The sequence below is a fragment of the Myotis yumanensis genome, unplaced genomic scaffold (assembly GCF_028538775.1).
Source record: "Myotis yumanensis isolate MYYU_CA2020_CCGP unplaced genomic scaffold, mMyoYum1.0.hap1 SCAF_6, whole genome shotgun sequence".
In the NCBI taxonomy this organism is placed as follows: Eukaryota; Metazoa; Chordata; class Mammalia; order Chiroptera; family Vespertilionidae; genus Myotis; species Myotis yumanensis.
The window spans coordinates 55,505,446-55,527,711 of NW_027223757.1; the positions used below are offsets into that span (position 1 = coordinate 55,505,446).

General features: G+C 43.3%; 1 protein-coding gene across 1 annotated transcript in view; it reads right to left on the bottom strand.

Moving 5' to 3' along the window:
* Nucleotides 1-3,001: 3,001 nt before the first annotated feature.
* Nucleotides 3,002-22,266, bottom strand: part of MRAP2 (melanocortin 2 receptor accessory protein 2) — a 35,647-nt gene continuing 16,382 nt past the window's right edge. Inside the window, exons 2-4 of the mRNA XM_070418157.1 lie at nucleotides 20,851-20,982; nucleotides 17,281-17,380; nucleotides 3,002-4,518 (exon numbers count right to left, since the gene is read on the bottom strand). Coding sequence (XP_070274258.1) covers nucleotides 4,152-4,518; nucleotides 17,281-17,380; nucleotides 20,851-20,977 — 594 coding nt within the window. The 5' untranslated portion in view covers nucleotides 20,978-20,982 and the 3' untranslated portion in view covers nucleotides 3,002-4,151. The remainder of the gene's footprint in view (nucleotides 4,519-17,280; nucleotides 17,381-20,850; nucleotides 20,983-22,266) is intronic.

Below are 22,266 nucleotides of genomic sequence, written 5' to 3' on the forward strand. Positions count from 1 at the left end.
ATGCGGTATCCAGGTTAAGACTGCACAGTGAGCAAGGGATGGATCCGAGCCCCGACAGACTATCTCTAGACCCCATGCTCTTGACCATGACTACATGATACAAAGCAGGAAAAATAGAGTCCATTAAATAAAAATCACAAAACAGATGTGAGAAATGAAACATCATCAGTAATCACAATGTTTAGATGGAATAAACTTGCAAGTAAAAGATGAAAGGGCCAGCGGGGCACGTGGCCCCGCAGGCGTCCGACTGGCCGAAGGTCCCCCTCTCCGGCCGTCCGATGCCCTGGCGCTGGGGGCCGCATGGCTGCGCCTCCCGGCGCGAAGGGCACCCCGGAGCCGCGGGTCACCGCGGAGACCTCGGGTCACTCGGGGTCAGGCGCGCCTCTTCCCGCCCCGCAGCGCTGGGCAGAGCAGGAGCACGGGGCGGAAGGCGGCTCTGGACGCCACGATGCGGGCGATGCTCAGCCTCCCGGGGCAGCATGGAGGCCGGTGAGGACGCCCGCCGGCGGGGCGCGTGGCTCGGAAGCAGGCTGGGGCTCCGAGGCTGGGCGGCTCGGCTCCGCTCCGCCTCCACCGCCTCCAGTGCTCCGCGCCGGCTGGACAGGCCGCCGAGAGGAGCTGCGAGGGACGGGCAGCCATGGCCGAGGCGGCGCCCAACCGGATAGGCGCGGGCCCTTGGACGTCCAGACGGACCAGGCCACCCTTGTCGGCCTCCGCGTCACTTTCGGGCTGAGCGACCGGGCGACCCAAAGGCCAGGCCAGGTGGTGGGCGGCCCGCTTCCGGGCGATGCCCACGGCAGGCCTTGCATTGGAGCCGAGTGGCCGGCTCCCCATCCATTAAGGGACCTCCATTTTGGGCAGGACCATGTGCTCATCAAAGGCTCCTTCCGGGAAGGAGCCTCTGCTAGCCACACCCAGGATTTCTCTGGACTAACCAATGGTAATCAAGGGAAGTGCACGCCATCACTATGACCACATCCTGTGTAATGGGACACCAACTCGCACCTGGCCAATGGGGGGGGGCACAGTCCCCTCTCCCGCCCCTACTCCAACCCTCTATAAAACTCCTGGTTCTATCAGGCCAGTCCCTCTCTGCCACTTGCTGCTGCGTCAGTAAGGAGGGTAGGGGAGCCAAGCCCGGGCTTGAAATAAAAGACTCTTTGCTTTTGCATCGGACTGGCTGGCTCCCTGATGGACTCTTGGGAATCTTGAAATCTGGTCATAACAAAAGACAGGGTCACATATTTCATTTATTTACCTGAAACAAAGTAAAAATTAAAACATAGATTAAAAGTTAAAAAGAATGACAAAGGTCCAAAGTTACAGACAGAAAAAAGATGTATCAGATAAATACCAACCAACAGAAGGAATCATTCAAGCCTTCCACAGATTTGTTATTTACTCGAATCCCAGCTTGGCCTGCTCTGTGCTTTGCAATATACTAAGTGTCCCAGAGCCTTACTTCTCCTCCTGTACCACACAGAAACAGGTCTCCAAGTAATGTTTTGTTCAGCAGCGTTTTGTTCTAATGTTGATCAGAGAAAATACGGATCCCTGGCTGGGACCACTGTGTGTGTGGGATCTGCATGTTTTTCCCATGTCTGTGTGGGGTTTTCTCCACGTAGTACAGATATTTGGGGACCAATCCTTTGTTCCTTGGTTTTACAGGTCCACAGATGGAGTTTTCCCCATGATGGAGCTAACCCAGGGTCTCACCCGAACCTGACTTAGATGATTAAAATGATGAGATTTGGGACTTGTGAGTTGATAAGATTTAGTGTATATATAGGACACTGAGTTGATGCTATAATAATTGAGACTTTGGAAGATGTTGGGATGAGATCAGTGTATTCTACATATGGGATGGATATGAATCTTTGGGACCAAATGGAAGACTGTTGGTGGCTAATGTCCCCCAAACACATCCATGTCCTACTCCCAGAATCTGAACCCACTGACTTACACTGACTAAGGATCCTGAGATGGGAGATTACCCAGGTAATCCACTGTAACCAATCCCAGGGCCTTTAGAAGGGGGATGCCTGATGGTCAGAGACAGAGACATAAAGGAGAAGCAGAGGTCACAGTGAGAGGGACCAGGAGCCGAGGAGTTGGGCAGCCTCCTGGAGCTGGAAACGGCAAGGAGATGGATTCTTCACTGGATCCTCAGTGGGACAACAGCCCTGGCCACACCTTGACTTGCACCCACGAAGACTGCTTTTGGAGTCTGCACCCCAGAACTCTAAGAGAAGAAATCTGTGTTTCTTTAAGCCCCACAGTGTTATCTTTTGTTCAAACAGCAATGGCAAATGAATTCAGGAACTAACAGGAACTTGAAGCACTGCTGCCTGCTGGGCTGTAATGAAATTCGTTGTTTCCGACTCAGGAGTCTTGTGTCTTCCATGCACCCACGCAGCCCAACCAGGCTGGCTGGGTAGCCAAGGGGGGTAAGACCTTAGACCATCCCAGTCCTTGACATTTAGTTCACAAAGACGACAGGAGTCATGGGTATTTTTCCAACTTTTAAATATCCTTCAGTCTTTTAATAAATCCACTTCTAAATCAAATACCATTTGAAGAGCTTTCACTCTTAATAAAAATAGTTTAATTTGGTTAATTATGAAGAATGTCCATATTAGAAGTTAATAAAATCAGCATTCTTTGCTACTCTTGCTCTCTTTCCTGAAAATATTCATCAAAAACAGCAGGTCTCTGTTTGCAAGAATGTGTTATAGCAGCTTTAGTTACAAAAAACATTTCACTCCTTGTTCTGTTTAGCGTTAGATTCTCAAAGAATAATATTTTCCTCAAAAGACATTATGGGAAAGGGATTTATTTTGATGGAATAATTCCTAAATGAAAGCTGACGTGACTTGGACTACTAGGCTCCTAGAGATAGTAGACGTTAGGAGGCATTATAAACAAGGAATAGTTATACGAAGGAAATAAAAAACACTGGATGTGTGAAAACAAAGAACCAGAGAAAATTTCTGTGCAATCAAACGTATTTATTTTTTAACTTAATCAAGTCAGGTGGTGAACAAATCCATAATGAATACATCACCGAGATTAGCAGTTGGCCATGCATGCAACCTGGAAGTGTAAAGCCGAATTATTTCTGATACCAGGGGCATGTTTAAGTGTGTTGTACCAGGCCAACCTGAATATCTATTAGTGGGGTATTTACAACCCATTCGCCATCTTAACTCACAGCCACATACTAGCCAGATGACCATCCCCTCCACATCTGCCAAGCAAGCAGACTGCATGGCAAATAGCACTTTACTTGTTCAGTGGCCAAGGGGACAACAGTGTGACCAGACACAGACAGATCAACACAGAGACACCCACCGGTCACCTCCCTCACTCAGTTGACAACCTTGCTTACATTTCTTGGGGACTGGCGTTCTATGAGATATAACATGGACTGAAATTCATTCTAGGACTGTACCCTGGTTTGAGCATGGGTGGCCAGAGGTCCTCAGAAAAGCTGTTTTGGCACAGCCGACAGAAATGTTGTCCACCGTGATGTGTGAGATGAGTGTCCTGACATCCTGGTAGGCGTTTGGGCCCCGACAAAAGCTGAGCTCAGTTAAGGGTTGAGTGCAGGTACAGACATTTGCAGGGGTGGGGGTCCTACAGTAAGAAATAGGATCCAGTGCCCTAGTTTATGTGGCTTGATATATACCCCAGCCTCATCTGCATGCACGGTCAGAAATTCACAAAATATTAGAGCCAGTGGGGAACATCTACTCCAGACTCCTCACTTTACAGGAAAAGGATGCGGCAGCCCAGAGGGAAAGCAATTTGCTAAAGGTAGAGAATGGCCGTGGCAGGAACACAGAAGATAACCCCCATTCAAGAACGCTGATGCCCAGGATGTGGCCAAATTTCTCAACAATAAGGAAGGTGAGACGGTTACTTTATTCTCCCCAAAGCCCCAGATGGGTTTAAAGGCATAAAAACTCAGCTTAATCAGCTCCCTTCTGAGGGGGCTCTCTTCTCTCTCTCTCTCTCTCTCTCTCTCTCTCTCTCTCTCTCTCTCTCTCTCAGACACACACCACTTTGGTAAATGAAGATTTCTGGCTATACAAACACACCCCAACATCTTCAGGAAGAAAATTACAGAGCATGTTTCTCAATCCAGGTCAGTGTGAGGTCTGGAAAACTGGCTTATTTTCCAGAACAGCAGGTGGTTCTGAAATCAGAAGACCATCATCCCCAAAGGAGGAGTTCTGGTCCGTGTTCACAAAGTTGGGGATGTCAAATTTCATGAGCCTATTCAGCTCCTCCTCTGGCCGCCCGCTGCTTCTGGTGACTTCCTGCAGCTGCACGTAACTATCGAGGGCTGTGGTCTGCTGGCCAGCTTTGGCCTTCTCCAGGTGCTCCACCTCATTGATGTAGCAGCGAAAGAGAGACCGGGACTCCTCATTGCCCTTATCTGGCTCCAGCGGTCCTCCCAAGTCTGACACAAAGCCATTCATTCTGAATCTCTTCTCCGAAGGCTCTGCATTGCTATAGAGAAAAGGGAAAGAAAGGACTGCTTACACTCTGCCTCATTCTCCTGCTGAATCGTGGTTTGGGGCATGTAGGGCAGGGCAGGCCGGCGGATTTCCACTGAGCACACACGGAGTGCAAGTCCCTGTATAGAGCGTGCAGACAAACATCAGAACTGAGAGACGTCACTTCTGAACATGCATAAGTAAACCCAAGGCAAAGGCTCCAACATGAGGGCCCCCGGACCTTCCTGGAAAGAGACATCTTGTGGCAGAATCATCGGATTTGCAGTGGGATTCTCGGATCTCCTGCATCAGGATTACTTCAAGTGCTTCTTAAATGCAGAGTCCTGAGTTGCAGCCCCCCAGAATCACCAGAGGCAGGGCCCGCTAATCTGTATTTTCATAGAATCCTCCAGGATCACTGCTTATGGTCAGGTCTAGAACCACTGGCCTATATCAGGCTGCATGAACAAAGACAATATTATCTCACAGAGGTGAGTTTCTTTTAAAAAAATATATATTTTATTGATTTTTTACAGAGAGGAAGGGAGAGGGATAGAGAGTTAGAAACACCAATGAGAGAGAAACATCGATCAGCTGCCTCCTACACACCCCCCTACTGGGGATGTGCCGGCAACCAAGGTACATGCCCTTGACCAGAATTGAACCTGGGACCCTCCAGTCTACAGGCTGACACTCTATCCACTGAGTCAAACCAGTTAGGGCCAGAGGTGAGTTTCTTATTTGTCAACACTGTTTGTATCCATTTATCTCATTTGACTCTCAAAACTGACCAGCACAGCCTGGCCAGCATGGCTCAGTGGTTGAGCATTGACCCATGACCTATGAACCAGGCAGGAGGTCACAGTTTGACTCCCCATCAGGTCACATGCCTGGGTTGTGGGCTCGATCCCCAGTAGGGAGTGTGCAGGAGGCACTGATGGATGATTCTCTCTCATCATTGATGTTTCTATCTCTCTCTCCCTCTCCCTTCCTCTCTGAAATATATATACTGACCAGCAAGTCACTTGGAGCAAGAATTACTATAACAAACACAGAAGTTAAGGCAGGGAACAGTCTACCCACTGGAGTCACAAAGCCAGTTAGTGATAGAAACAGGAATAAAACCCAGGTTTCTAATCTCTTATTTCATTTAGTGTGAAACAAATGAGCGATTTAATGGCAATAAGTCAATGAATGAATGAATAAAATAGCTCTCAATTAGTCCTACAAGGACATCAAATATTCAATAGGTTGTCCTTTTATTCCTCCTTTCTTTCCTTGACTGATAAACTAAAAGACTTTTATGGGTAAGTTGAATACCCTAATATTCCATGATCTTTAACCCCTTCTTCCCAGATGTATACAAAGGTTGCTTACACACAATCAGCTCCTTAAGGGCAAGAATCATGTCTGATGGTGTTTTCAAATCCAGAAACTAACGAAAAGTAGGCTGTGTTCAAAGAGTGTGTAACTTTCTCCATTTCAGTTAACTCTCTTCCTTCCCATCCCATCACTCAGGGTAAAGTGCTGACGGCCAAATTCCCCGGGTTGGGGTTGGGGGACAGAGATTCAATGGACAGGTCTGGAAAATATGATCATATACACAAACCTCCAAATTAGCAAGAATCACCTGGATTTCAGAGATAGGTAATCCTAGAAGCTTTGTAATCCAACCAGTTGAGGGACTTTTCTATCAGATTGTATGGGTTACATCCAACACGGAATTTCTCTCAGATGCCCGAGCTTTTCCTTGTAGAAAAAAAAGCCTGGTTAACAAATTTCATTGTCTGCCAAGCAAATGTGATCTGAAGATCATTGATTTACACAAGAGTAAATCATTAAACATTCAGTAGGTCCTGTATTCAGAATTTAAAAAAAAAATGTCTTTGGAGAGATGCTGAATGACAGCTGCTCTAATGCAAATTTAAGTGGTCTTGTCTTTTGTAGGGAGCGGCTATAGGGTTAAGCCTCGGACTGACCTGTTGGCAAAGCCACAAACAAGTACCAGCTTAGAGGCCACAGCTCTCTTAGCATAATTAGGCTTGACCTTATGATGCTCCCTGGATCTTATCTGGGTAGCTAATGGGCTGTGGGAGGTGCAGCAAGTGCTGCCAAAACAAGTGAAACTTACAAGAACACTGTAACTATGGTGACCACTACCTTGTTTACCTCTGGCTATAAAATAAAGGCTCAGCTTGCCTCAGGATCTCTCTCTGTGGCCTCAGCCAGGCTCAGGAAGATCCACCTAGACCAGTGATGGCAAACCTTTTGAGCCCGGCGTGTCAACATTTTGAAAAACCCTAACTTAACTCTGGTGCCATGTCACATATAGAAATTTTTTAATATTTGCAACCATAGTAAGACAAAGATTTATATTTTTGATATTTATTTTATATATTTAAATGCCATTTAACAAAGAAAAATCAACCAAAAAAATGAGTTCGAGTGCCACCTCTGACACACGTGTCATAGGTTCACCATCACAGACCTAGACCCAGCTTATTCTGTCTGTCTTTTCTACATCCTTCGCTGCGCGCCCCCCTCCTCAGGCTCGCCCCACCCTTGGCTGTGCTGGCACACCACACCTTTCCGTAGGTGATTTTCCTCCTCTGATTGTCTTCACTCAGTTTTAAAAGATGCTTGAGAACAACGATGAGTATGCCAGCAATATGTGACCTAATACGCTAAAATACTACCTGGCAAAAAGAAGGGCTTAACATGTTTGAAAAGGCATGATTAAGATTGCTGGGCCACACTCCTCTCTCATTGGCGGACTAAGAAGCTATGAAGAATAGATTCCACCTGCCCTGGGCATCAGCTGAGTGGGAAAGCAGACCCAGAAACCCAGCTGTGTGCAGCATTACACAGGCTACACGGGGTCCATTACGCACCCGTATTGAAGAACAAAGGCACGGGAGTGCAAGAGTTTCGTCCCTCCCCACAGCAGAGCCCAGGCCTCTGAGATGCTTTCCCTCCCCCATCTCTCCCACTAAGCTTTTCCCTGAAGTTCTCTTGGTGTGAGAACAGTGCGACTTATCTTATTCTCCTCTGAGAACAAGGAAAAAGTTCATCTTTGTACTCTCAGACTCTGGTACAAACATTAAATATTCAGTAGGTTGTCTTTCTATTCTTTTCTTTCATTGACTGATAAACTAAAGGAATTATATGTGAAAACCTATGACCATGGACACATCTTGCTTCAATGTAGTTTCTATTCATCCTACCACTGGGTAAAATTTACATACAGAAATCCATAGATCTTAAGTATAAAATTCAATGTATTTTTATTAATTTATACATCCATGTAATCACCATCTTCAATCAAGATATAGAATATGTCCTTTTCCCTAGGAAGTATTCTTTCATTCATTTTCCACCCCCTTTGGGTAGCACTGCTCTGATCTCCATTTCCATTGGTTAGCTTTGCCTGTTCTTGAACTTCCAGTTCATTCCACTTCCTATAGGCAATCTGTCTTGAAATTTTCTTACCACTGATTAGTTTAGCCTTTTCTTCAAATGGAATCACACAATATTCAGCCTTTTGTGTCTGCATTCCTTTGCTCAACATGTTCTTTGAGATTCATCCACGTTGATCAATGTAACAACTATGTCTTCTTCTTTTGCTCAGTATAATTCCACTGTATAAATACACTACAGTTCATTTATTCATTATCTTTTTGAAGGTTATTTGGGTTGTTTCTAGTTTTTGAGTAAAACTGCAATGAACATTCTTGAAAAGTCTCTTTGTACACCTATGTTTTTATTGCTCTTGAGTACATGCCTCAGAGTAGAATTACTAGGTCATACTGTAGGTCTGTGTTTAACTTCATGAGAAACCACCAAGTTTTCCCAAGTGGTCATGCCATTCTCCACCCTCACCACAGGTATGAGAGATAGAGCTGTTCCACATCCTTGTCAGCATTTGATGTTGTCAGTCTTTTTAATGTTAGCCATTCTCATGGGAGTGAAATGGCATCTCCCTGTGGGTTTAATGTGCATTTCTCTGATATCTAGTAATATGGAGCATCTCTTCCTGTCCTTATTGACTATTAGTTTAACTTCTTTTGTGAAGTGTCTGTGTGAGTCCTTTGCCCATTTTAAAAGTTGTATCGTTTTTTGTTTTTGCTTTTATTTGTAGAAGGCTGGTAACTTATTCTGAATACAGGGCCTTTGTCAGATATATGTATCATAAACACTCTTTCTTGAGTTTTGTAATATATTCTGAATACAGGTTTTTTGGTAGATATATGTGTTGCAAACATTTTCTCTTGATCTATGACTTGTATTTTCATTTTCTTAAAGATGTCTTTTAATGAGCAGAAGCTTTAGATTTCAGTTAAGTTCAATTTATTAACTTTTTTCTTTATGTTTATTGCTTTTTTATATCCTCTCTATAAAATAATTGCCAAACCTCAAATCACAAAGATATTCTCTTATGCCTTCTTCTAGAACCATGCTAGTTCTAGAAGCCACTAGCCATAGATGACTATTTAAATTTGAATTAAGAAAAATTTAAAACTTGATTTCTCAGTCAGCTTACTCACATATCAACTGCTCAATAGCCACATGTGGTGAGTGGCTACCTAACTGGACAGCACAGAGAACATTTCCATCCTCACAGAAAGTTCCCCTGAACAGAGCTGTTCTAGGAGCTTTTACTTTGGGTATATGATCTATGTTGAGAAAGGGGTCAAGGTTCATTGTTTTCCTTATGTTTATTTCATTGTTCCAACACTGTCATCAAAAAGATTTTCCTTTCAATTAATCTCATAGAAAATTCATTGTAGTATGTCTATATACTAGTAACAAACAATAATACAATGGAAGAATAATTCCATTCATAATAGCATCAAAAATACAATACTTAGGAATAAATTTAACAAAGAATGTATAAGTCCTGTAAACTGGACATTTCAAAGCACTGCAAAGGGAATTAAAGGAGATTGGCAGACTTCAGGTGGAAAGTTTTCTAACCATATACCCATAGACATAAACTGCTGGAGCTTCCTTCTCCCAAGGGCCCGAAGCCCTACTGTTTTTGTCTACTAATATTTATTCTTCAGTGCCTTCCAACAGTCATTCTTTATATTTTGTCCAGATTTTATCATTGTTATTTGCAAGGCAATTCTGAAACAAGCAAATCTGCCTTACTAGGATCTGCCTTACTCCTCTTGGTAAACATGAATCATGTATGGTGCCATCTCCTGCAAGAAACCTTTCCTGACTCCTCCAATCTGAATTAGGTTGTTCACCTGGAGGTCTGGGTGCTTCTCTCCATTTGTCTTCTCATTCTATATTAAACCCCCCCTTTTTTTCACTTGTCTGTCACCCTCATTAAGATTATGAATTCTGTGTTTCTGCCTAGGTCATAGTAGATGCTCAATAATTTTTTAAACAAATAATGCATCCATCATGAAAAGATCTTCAAACTACAGCAACTCTTGCTTTTCAAGGAAGCCTCTTGTATAGTTCCTACAGAGTCAGAATTCCACTAAGGCCTAAAATAAAAAACACGTGATCTTTTATTTATATATATATATATATATATATATATATATATATATATATATATTCATTGATTTCAGAGAGGAAGGAAGAGGAAGAGAGAGACAGAAACATCAATGATGAGAGGGAATCATCGATTGGCTGCCTTCTGCACGTTGGACCAAGCCTGCAACCCAGGCATGTGCCCCCGACCGGAATCGAACCCGGGACCCTTTGGTCCACAGGCCGACACTCTATCCACTGAGCCAAACCAGCGAGGGCAAGAATATGTGATCTTTAAAAGAAGATACCCTGAGTGTGGGCTTCAGAGCCATAGTTACAGGAGATCCTCGATGCGCTCACACTGTCCCTCTCTGTGTCTTTGCTTGTGCTGTTCCTTCTACCCTGCTTTGTCTGTCAAATCAAATCCCATCTTCACTGTGCAATTCAAAAGTCACTGCCTCATGGAGAATCTCTAATCTCCCTCCTCTGTGCTCTTGCTGAATTTCACTGACCATCTCTTCCCGGATGTATCCTTTCCCACCTCCTGTCAGAGCTACTTGTGTAGTCTACTCTCTCCTATATATTGCTATGCTGTATTTTGTGGATCTTCGCATCTCTCAAAGGGCCTTGCAGCCACTAGACCCTGAGTCAGTGTACTGAGTGGCTGTATCTGCAGGGTGTTCCAACGCCCTGATATCTGAGAGGCACAGCCACCTCCAGCATTGAGAGACTTGCTCCTTCCTCTGTCACCAAAAGACAAGTCAGACCAGGAGGAAAGACTCCTCCGTTTGCTGAAGAAAAATACCCATAATGCTCTGGATTATTCCCCTAGGAATTTTCCAGATTTATGGCAAGATTTTACAAATGAAGCAGCTACTGCTGTGCTACGAGTATTCGCATGCCCACTGCTGTGCTCAGGTTGGTCTCATTTGTGGAAACTGGCAGGCAGAACAGCTGCAGCATCTGGTGTTTCCAGCAGTCACTTCCAGTGGACTTTGAAAGATGAGTAAGTTACAAAGATGCATGAAGAGTTAAAGTTTCTGCCCTAGCCAGTTTGGCCCTGTGGATAGAGCATAGGCCTGCGGACTGGGGTGTCTCGGGATCAATTCCTATCAAGGGCACGCACCTCAGCTGTAGCCTGGATCCCTGGCACTGGGCATGTGTGGGAGGCAACCAACTGATGTGTCTCTCTCACATCAATGTTTCTCTCTCTCTGTCTCTCCCTCTCCCTTCCACAACCTGAGAAAATCATAATAACCACTAACATTTCTGAAACCATAGCCTGAACTGAGAGCTTTATCTCAGGTAGCAAGCCCAGAGGTGCCAACCAAACCCTCCGTGTGTGTGGAAGCACCTCTGGTTGCATTAGTGGGTAGTACTGCCTTTCAGGAAGATGTCAGTTTCTCTAGAAAGTTCCACCACCTTAGTACAACCCTCAGTACAGTCCTGAACGAGTCCATCGCTGTGCACTTGCCTCTTAATTGATGGGGAACTAAAAGAAACTCCTGAACGAAGGTGTATAAATTTATAAATTGAATCAAATACATAAAATAGTCAGATTTTCTCCTTCTTTTTAATAGTCAGATTTTCTACCCGTTGCTATGGGTAGACCTCTTGGAGCGGTAGGACTTCCGTGGGCCCCACTCACTACACCCGCACTTTGCCAGCCAGCTCCTGGGGCCTTGGCCATTCTCAAAGACCTTGAGCAGGGACATTTTCCTGCTGTTAGCTTTTAGTTGCATTATGTGCATCCTTTAGTCAGTGCCATATTCAGGTCATTGCAACCCAAGGTAAAATGTAATTTCCATTTTTACAAGGTCCTGAGAAACCCTGCTCTCACCCCTAAATAAAGAATTATGAATTCTGTGTTTCTGCTTAGGTCATAGTAGATGCTCAATAAATTTTTTAAACGAATAATGCATCCATCATGAAAAGATCTTCAAACTAAAGCAACTCTTGCTTTTGAAGGAGGCCACCTGGACAAAGTCCACTTAGCAAAGGCTCCAAAGGGTGGTATGTGAGGTGTACAATGTCTGTGGTTTGATAGTTTTTAAAGAAGTCTAAAATAGCCAACATAAAGCTGTGATCCAAGCCTTTCCTGCTGCTCTTTCTCTCTGGCGGATTATGATAATAGAGCCATAATGCTTTAACAAGACACCATAGACAGCAAATGGCTCCTTAGTTGAGAAAGCAGGGGGAAATGGTTCTTTTACCTTCCTTCTCCATAAAGGATCCAGGTAAGAGGGTCCCCCCCCCCCCCGAGACAACCGCGAATATTCCATGGGGGAAATAAGCCCCATTAAAGCTGCTTCTTGGCCCTAAAAGCTTTTAAGAAAGGTGATGCCAGCTTTCTAACAGTCTTTCTCCCTCTTCAGTGTACTCCACTAGGGTGTACCGATACCTGGTTCTCTTCTCCTGGGCAGATTACCCTTCCCAGGCTGGGCAGCCAGGGGTGTGTGGCTAGCTCTGTCCACTGAGCTATGAGAGGAGGAGATGTGTTCCTCCAGGATGAAGAATGGAAGGGCACAGGTGAGCTCTCCAGGCTTCCTCTTCCCTGTCACTGTGACTAGCGGGCCGAGTGTGGGAGATAGTGCAGCTACAAGTGGAGAAGCTTCTGTCCACCTCTTGCCAGCCCTCAGTAGACGTGTAGATTGTGCAAGAAGTACACCTGTGCTGTGTTGTCCTGAGCTGTGGAGAATTATTGTTACTGTCTTACAGTCTAACTCTTGCACACTCCCTCCCTTAACAGAAGCCACCGAGTAGTCAGTGATTCCAATTGAAGTTCTTATCCTAATATGATCCCAAGTTGAAAACTTTAGGGGGAAAACTTGCCTGTTTTATTATGTCCTTAGTTCTGTGCAGTTGAGATTTCAACTCTTGCCATCCAAAGAGATGACAAATATCTGTTCTCTCTCAGGTGAACTGTGGTTGATTCCCGATGGCTATCTGGAGTGGTGTTTTGAAAATGATTCTGAGGCAAAGTCTTGGCCACGCATGGAGGATAACACAATTGATTAGTAATGTTTGTTGTGGGCATGGGCACAGGGAGTGGGGGCAGAGGTGGTGGTCTCTGCCATCCTTGTGTCTCACCACTGTCGAAGGGATACACATACCCTTCCCATTCTCAGCAATGATAAGACCCTCGTGAGCCATTCAAACCCACCCACCCACCCCTGAGATGCCTCCATGGGAAAAAAGAATTAAGTAGTAGGTTCACCACTGACCTGCTTGGAGCTTGCAGACTTGGTCAGGTATCTTAACCAGAACATTGGAATCATATTCGTGATATCCTACTTGAGGAAGTAACTGTCCTTAGGACAAACCAACCAGAGAGTCTGGTGTAAGCAACCAGAACTCAGACATATCTGTCCTTTCTATCATCACCAAGACTCTCTACGTAGATTCTCTCTATTCATGTTACTGTTTCACTGAGAGACACACCCAAGCTGACGCTGGGGGAGAATGAAGCACCATTCTGACAAGTGTAGATGCTATGTGAATGTTTCTGGTCTGGTTGTCCCATGTGAGGTGGGTTATTCTTCTCCCTCCTACTCCTCACCTGGACCCTTGAGCTGCCACCAGGACTTCCACCAGCACTGAAGGGGTGGCCTAATCTTCACTGATCATTGTGAGCACAGCATATGCCCGCAGCGCCATAGGCATTAGCTTGCTTAATCTTTACTATAATCCTAGGAGGCAGGGATGACTGTATTTTTACAAATGAGGAATGTCAAGCATAGAGAGGCTTAAGAATCCAGCCAAAATCTTAGCAAGTCAATCTGGAAATATTTGATCCTAGAGCACACACTTGATTAGCTATGTGATAACAGAAAACAAATCTGACTGCTTACTAATATCTTTGATTCAATGTAGTGGTTAATAACAGGAGCTTCAGAGTCTAAGAGGCTTTGCCTGGTTCACAGCATTTTTCTGTTTGTTTTACCTGTGAGAACTCAGACAAACGATTCTGCCTCATTTTTCTTATCTGTAAAGTGGGAACACTTACAGGGTTTATTTCATCTTCCTGTGGGGATTTAGTGAGAACATGAAAATCACGAGATTAGGGCACATCTCATAGAGTGATCAGGTTTATTATATGCGAGACCCTGGCATATAATAAACATGTTTTTAAAAGGTTTTTATTAGTATTCTCAATGATTTCATTATTCTTTCCTCCATGCCTGATTATCACAGGAAAAATTAAAATGGCTTATTTTATATTAAAGTTGGCTGAATGGAAAAAATAATGGCCATTTTAGAGAAAATTTCTGCCAAATAAATGTCAAGTTTATTAAGATCAAAAAGCCTTTTTAACTGATCCATTTAGGGATTTTTTTGCATGTCTGTTTCTTTCAGTTTTCTATTGATATACTGCAACAAAATGCCATGTCTTACATTGCCCTAGCCTAGACTCAAAAAAAATACTTAAAGTGTGTCTCAGAGGGCTAATCTATTATTTTATTAAAAGTAAAACAAAAAGGTAAGACTTTCTCCTTAACCTCATTGAAAGCATGTGGAGTTACAGTGACCCCTGTTCTTTGATTGAGATTATTCAGAAACGCCATCAAATGAGAAACCATTTGCAGTTGAACTGAACTGCCAATTAGAAGACTGGAAATGCAAGCCTCAGCTACCCAGGGTCAACATGACACGTTAAGGAAATGTACTAGTCAGATTCTCCAGAGAAACAGTCCACAGGATCCGTGTGTGTGTGTGTGTGTGTGTGTGTGTGTGTTGTGTATCACCTGTTTTTCTTTCTCTCCTCTTCCTTCTTTCCTTCCATCCTTCCTTCCTTCCATCCTTCCTTCCTTCCTTCCTTCCTTCTCTTTCTTTCTTATTTCTTTCTTTCTTTCATTTTTTCCTTCCTTCCTATCTACCTATCTATCAATCATCTTTCTATCCTATAGAGAGAGAGGGATACAGATTTATTTTAAGGAATTGGTCCATGTGATTGTGGAGACTGGCAAGTCCAAAATCTGCAGGTGGACTGGCAGGCTGCAGACCCAGGGCAGAGTTGCAGTTTGAGTGTGAGGCAGTCTGCAGCATTCCTTTTAGCTTGAGGCAGGTTAGTCTGTTTCTAGGAAGGCCTTCTACTGATTAGATGAAAACCGCCCATATAACAGGGATGTTCTGCTTTACTCAAAGAATACTGACTTAAATGTTCATCTCATTTAAACACACACACACACATACACACAAGATCTTCACAGAAACATCTGGGATAATGTATGACCAAATATCTGAGTACCATGGCCTGGCCAAGTTGACCCATAAAATTAACCATCACAGGAAGTGATGCTATACTTTGAGGTAGGGTTCCCATCTGTACAATCACCTGCACCCCACATCAGACAAATCCATCTCAGTAACTACATCATAAGAATCCATCTGTCCCACTGAGGTGTTATTATTCCCTGACTACTCTATGAGATGTGCCCTAATCTGAGTTTGTACTCGACTTCTCTTACTATTGTTGCAATCCACATCATGTTTCCAAATTCATGGACCAGTATAATAGAAGAAAAGGTATGTGCAGATGTCCATAAGGACATGGACAGAGAAAGGGGGAAGTTTTTTTCTTTTTAAGTGTCTATTAATGAGATTCTCAACCATATAGCTCCCTATGCTTCCATAAAATGGTATTATCCTTTCATGTAAAATGCGTTTAATTTTTTTTCCAGATCCAGATGTCTGGACATAGCTGGGTATGGACAGAGCTGTTCCCTCTACCCGGACATTTGTTATAGTTCAAGTGTAGGCTGAAGACTGAACAACAGATACTGGAGACTGTATAGTGAAATAGTAATAAGAATATGGTAATTATACACCAATAATGAACTCTAAGAAAGAGAAACTTAAAAACACACACACACACAATCCCATTTACCATTGCAACAAAAAGATAAGATACCTAGGAATAAACTTAACCAAGGAGGTAAAAGACCTATACTTGGAAAACGACAGGACATTGAAAAAAGAGGTAGAGGAAGATACAAGCAAGTGGAAGAATACACCATGTTCATGAGTTGGAAGAATTAATATCATTAAAATGTCCATACTACCCAAAGCAATATATAGATCCAATGCAATCCCTATTAAAATACCAATGGCATATTTCACAGATCTAGAACAAATATTCCAAAAATTTATATGGAACCAAAAAAGACCACAAATAGCCTCAGCAATCTTGAGAAACAAGAAAAAAGTTGGAGGGATCATAACACTGGATATCAAACTATACTACAAAGTCATTATAATAAAAAAAGCCTGGTACTGGCATAAGAATAGGTATATAGACCAGAAATCAACCCATACCATTATGGTCAAATACTATTTGACAAAAGAGGCAAGAGCATACAATAGAATAAAGACAGTCTCTTTAATAAATGGTGCTGGGAAAATTGAACAGATACATGCAAAAAAATAAAACTAGACCATCAACTTACAATGCTGCACTGTCCTGCGGGGTTGTCCTTCTCCCTGGCCACAACTTATGAATAGCCCCTTCATTAAAAGCTCTTCTAATTACCTAATTTTAGTATGCTACTGTGTCTGCTGGAGCCAACTAAAACAGTATTCAACATAGGTTTTATTTCCCTTTTTTTAAAAAAGTTGGGGAAAAAATTCTCCAAAACATTTCTGAGTTTTTGAAAACCATAATTGAACAAATACCTTCTAATGTTGCTCAGTATTCTTTAAGCAACCACGTAATAATTTTCTCTGTAAATCCAAAGCCCAACACAAATATTCTTTTTCCTGCTATGAATAACACATAATCTTTAGTGTTTCCTTTTTAATCCTAGATCCAAGGAAACTCAGCATTAAACTCAGTGTTTATTGGCAATGCTAAATTCAATAGAATATTCAGTAAAAATTGTTTCTCTACTTCTTGACATGTTTTTAAAAACTAGTTTTCATCCTACTTAGTAGTCGTTGTCCTTGTTCCATGTTTTTAATCTGGCGAGTCATCTAAATTCTCTTGGGACTAAGCAGAGAACACATCCTAATTAATAAGCACTTCAACATAAAAATCAGGCCTGCATCAGCATTAAACTATACGAAAGAACCAAGAAACCCAGGTTTACAAAGATCCAGTTGAAAACAAGCCCCAGAGGCCAGAGGCCGGGAGAAAGGCAGATCCCACCTACCGGTGCCTAGATGCAGGCAGTTATCCATCACCAAGCCCTTCTCTCCACACCCCTGGAAGCAACCCCAGCCCTGGATACTATTTCTGCTTCTTCAGTTCCCTATGGAGCTTTATAGATATTTAGGAACAGCCCAAACTTACTCTTGGTGTGGGGCTCCTGTCTTGGCCAGCAAAGTCAGCACAAAAAACATGAAAATCACGAAGACTGTGAGACCAACCCAAAATCCAATCACAATAGAATCTGTAAGACAGTGAATACTGGGATTAGCATTTCGCAGGAGCTGAAAACTGGAGCATTCAAGAAATCTGAACTTTTTGGTACATGAAATGATTGTTGGTACATAAACAATCTATGGGACAACCCTGACCCATCCATCAACTGGGGACAGGTAAGATGCAGGGATGAGAGAGAGAGGAGTCTGGGTCACCTCCCTGTTCTCATCTCAGGTGACACTGAGAGACTTCTGCCGTATTGACCGCTGGGTTCCATTTCCCAGTAACGGAACTGAGGACATGCATAGGCCACCCAGGACCCCAAGATTCCATTGAAGTATCTTGAGTTAGAAAATGACATTTTTAGAATAAACTACAATATACTGTTTTAAATGAATTCTGATTCAAACCAACCCATTTATTTTTTCACTGCTGTTCATGCTGGAATAGTTGAGGTCCTCATTGTCTCTTGCTGAGAATAATCAAATGGCCTCCTGTGTTCTCTTCTATCTTTCCTTGTGCAGCTCAGTGTGAACTGGCTTTATCCCAGCTCTGATAATATTGCTCCCTTATGACAAAAAGATAGACCCAACCTTCTCCGAGTTAAAAAAGTTTCCATACATAAAGCACTTTTAACAATGCCTGGCATCTGAGAAAAAGGTAATCTACATTTGCCAGCTATTATTGTTAAATTATTTTCTCCCAGCTTACCCCTACCTTAAAACCCATGTTTCACACCAGACCAGGAACATTGCGTCCCTGTTTTTACCTTAATCTTAGCCACAACTTCCTAATCCCCATGACTTTTCAGAGGCTCTTACCTTTACCTGGCTAGAACAACTGTCCCCAACCTAGAGCTGATGCAAGTCCATCCATCCTTAAAGCCATGCCTTACACCATCTCCTTCACCAAGCCTGGGCGAATTTCCCCAGCTGACGAGCTCTCTCCCGTCCTTGAACCCCACGGCATTTTTGTCTGTGCTTTGCTACATGGGCCCTTCCTTGACCTGTCTTGGGAGATAGTCATGTGTATGTCCCTAGGACAGGGATGAGACTGGACTGTCTACAGACCCTGGCACAAATACACTAGGGTCTCAAATCTGGAAGAGACAACTGAGCTGAATTATTTTACATTTTCTGATTTATTCTAAGAAGTCAACCTATGTGGGCATGCAGTGAGAATGCTTAGCAATTTAAAAAAAACAACACGAATGGCTTAGACACTAAATGTATAAATGCAAAGCATTGTTCTAATTAAATTCTAATTCATTTTTTCTAAAGTAAAGAAAGCAGGTTACCTTGTATAATTATACTTTCATTCTACATATACTACTGCCTAAAGGTTAACAGCTATTATTCAACAATGTGCTGAATCGTCAGCATTCTGGATGCAAAACCCATGTATCTTTCCTGGGATTAAGTGGGCCAAGGAAATAGAAATTGTACACTTTGCCTTATAATGGAAATAAGGCCTAAAAAAGACACAAGGACAAGTCCCAAAAAAACACATGTAAGCAAGTGCAACTGACAGGTAACAATAACAACTCAATGATGGGGGCACAGACTGTGCAACACCATTGTACAAATAAATGACAGCACACCGTACTTCATCAGCTGCCTGCAGAACCAGAGCAAATTCTACGACGACACACACCAGCATCACATTCAGCTGAGAGGTGAATCTAGTCTCATGGCTTCACTTTTAAATTCTGTGTATGAGGAAGGGGTTCTCAGGAGGGCGGCTTTCCTGCAATGGGAGCTGCATCCCCATCGGTCCTCTGCTTCCCAAACCCAAGGTGGGCAAGAGGGGGGAGAGGGTGCGTTCACCCAGCCCAGACTCTTCCCTCTGCCCTTCTAGGGCCTCAGAGCCCTGATCAAAAAGCAGCAATAATGTGGGCATGGGAGAGTCCCAGCATAGGAGGAGTCTTAGGGGGGCAGAGCCGGGAGGTTCTGTGGTTAGAATTTCAAAATCTCTGTGATTCAACAGCATTCCCAAATGTTTTCTTGGTAATGCGGCACCTATGTTTCTCATCACAATATGTTTCCTGTTTCCTTGCTCATTTATGCAGTTTTGCTTATTTACATTCCCCTTCAAACAAAATTCTACTTCCTTAAATTATTTCCTTTATTTCTTCTCTACTGCATCCTCTGCCGTGTGGTCCAACCCCAAGATATATTCTCACCCTAAGCCCCTTTCAGGGATGAATGGAGAATCCCATTGCACCCTAGGAATATACAAGCTCTCCTGAAATTATATTTATATGCGAAGTTTCATGGGCATGGCACTGTGGTAAACTGGGGGACATACAGCTCCTGGTCTTCATGGAAACACCCTTTCTTGGGAGGAAGTCACATAGAGGTTCAAACAGAGTGAGGTTCTGACGAGTGCCATGGTTCAGGAAGCCAAGGGAAGCCTTCCAGAAGCTTTGAGCAGCAGCTCCTGTCCTGTCCAGAGACAGAGCTTCTAAGAGAGCATTACAGTAAAGGGTAGAGCACATGGCCAGTTGAGTTCTAAATGGTGTGCATCATAATAAAATAACTTCCCCTCAAGTTGACCTCCTTGCAAGGAACAGCAAATCAGTGTGAGGGATGATGAATGCCAAGGTCAGCATGGAAGTGGCGAGGAAATACTAAACGAGCAAATGTTTTTCCTTTGCCACATCTATATCCCCAGTTCTAATCTGTCTTATATTTCCTAATGTGTCCCATTAATCTGAGCCAGTTACAAACCTAAAATGTTGGTGGTGTTGCAGATATTCATTCTGAAACAAGCACACATCTCTGGACTATTTATGGGGTAATCAGGAGAGGACCTGGGAGTGGGCAGCAGTTCCCGCTTGTCATGTCAACTCTGCTTAAGAAAACACAGATGCTTCACACAGGACAGTCAGCTTTCATTATGACTGGAATTGGACAGTAACCTCTCACATAATTATATTTCCTTGCTCTGTGCTGGATCATCAATCAGTCCAATAACCTGAGACATGAGTCAAATAACACAGAGTTAGGAATGATCACAGGCTATTCTTGCCCATCATCATGAACATACACAGAGAATGCTCTCCTAGCTCCAGTTCCAGAAAACTAATGGACTGAAAGATGTCGATGACCATGTGTTACATAACAAGGTTCTTCAGAATTAATAGTTCCAGATTCTACTTTTGTCGCATTTATACAACATTTGAAGGTCCAAATGTTTACACAGATTGGGAGAGCTGGAATTGTTAGAGCTTTAATGCAGTATCTCAACTTAAGACGGACATTGATTCATGTTTCCCCATCTTTCAATTCCTTGTCACTCAGAATCATCAAGGACCTCATGTAATACCATCCATGAGCAATCAGTGTGTTTAAAAGGGGGTGTTTTCTGGGACTTTGTGGGGGTAGAGGACAGAGTTCTGCAAAAAGATAGAATGTTCAGGAAAAGTAATCACTGGGGATTTCACCGGTTGAGACAAATACATATTATGCTTACAGTGGAGAATTGTAAAAGACTTACATTTATGAGCCTTCAGTCCTTCAAAGGAAACTGGTCCAATCTCATAATACTCATATTCCAAGGAGTGGTCAGAGTTAGATGCAGACTGCTGAGATGTTCTGTTAGAAATTGACCTCTGGGCAGACATCTCCACTGTGCACACATGGAGAAAGGCAAGTGCAGAACCTGTTAATTCACCCACAGCTGCTCAGGGACTCCAATTGCTCTTGACCACCTTTGAGATTTCAGCGGGGAGGTCCTACCCACTCGGTCAGGGAGAGGCCCACAGGGCTGCCCACACCTCATACAAAGTGACCATTACTTCTTGTTCTCTCTCCACTAGACTGGAATATATTTCAGACACCATGTCTTCTTTTGTTGTTGCCCCCCCACTCCGCATAACTTACCCCAACACCTGGCACATAATCAACTTTCAATAACTGATGAAAGAATGAAGAGAAAAAGAGAGAGAGTACATCAATACCTCTGAGCTTGCAACTATCACCTATACCTGATCAGCCTCATCACCTATACCTGAGTGAATACGTAAAGAACCTACAGAGTCCCAGCCAGTTTGGCTCAGTGGATAGAGAGTAGGCCTGTGGACCAAAGGGTTCCGAGTTTGATTCCAGTCTAGGGCACATACCTTGGTTGTAGTTTCCTCCCTGACTGGGCCCTGGTCAGGGCGCATGTAGGAGGCAACCAATCTATGTGTTTCTCTCACATTGATGTTTCTCTCTGTCTTTCCCTCTCTTTTCTACTTTCTCTAAAAGATCAATGGAAAAATATCCTTGGATGAGGATTAACAACAACAACAAAAAGAGCCTACAGAGAATAAATAAAATCAGTATCAGGAGTGAACTAATTCAGCATATTGCTATTGAGCATCTACTATACAACAACAAAGACATGCAACCTAATTCTAGTCAAAAGGGATGAAGAAAAGAGAAGTGGACAACATAAGTTGCATAAAGGGAGAAGATCCTCAATGGATGATCCTCCTAAAATCTGTCCTGTTTACGGGATATCCCAAGTGTCTTCTTTCTGAAGACTTCAGATTAGAAAATTCTGACATTTTTGAGAGAAGTTGTACTGTGCAGCATGGACGCCAAAGGTAAACAGGTCAACAGAGCCGGTATTAAATACTGAACTCCTGCTGTGTGCAAGACACTGTCCACTGTGGGTGATAAAGACTAAGTGGCACTTTAAGCAAACTAAGTCGGGAGGGTCTATGCGAGGAGCTGGGCTTATGGAAGCATTGTGAGAGCCCTACAAGGGAGAACTCTGTGTTCGTAGTAAAGCTCTATGGTTCTAATTTCCATTCCCCTTACTTCCTTTCCCTCCTTTAACCGTTTGAGTCCCAAGCAGCGCGATTGCGCTGCTGAGATTTTATGTCGAGAAAACATACGATTCGTTTGAGTCCCAGGGGGTATTGAA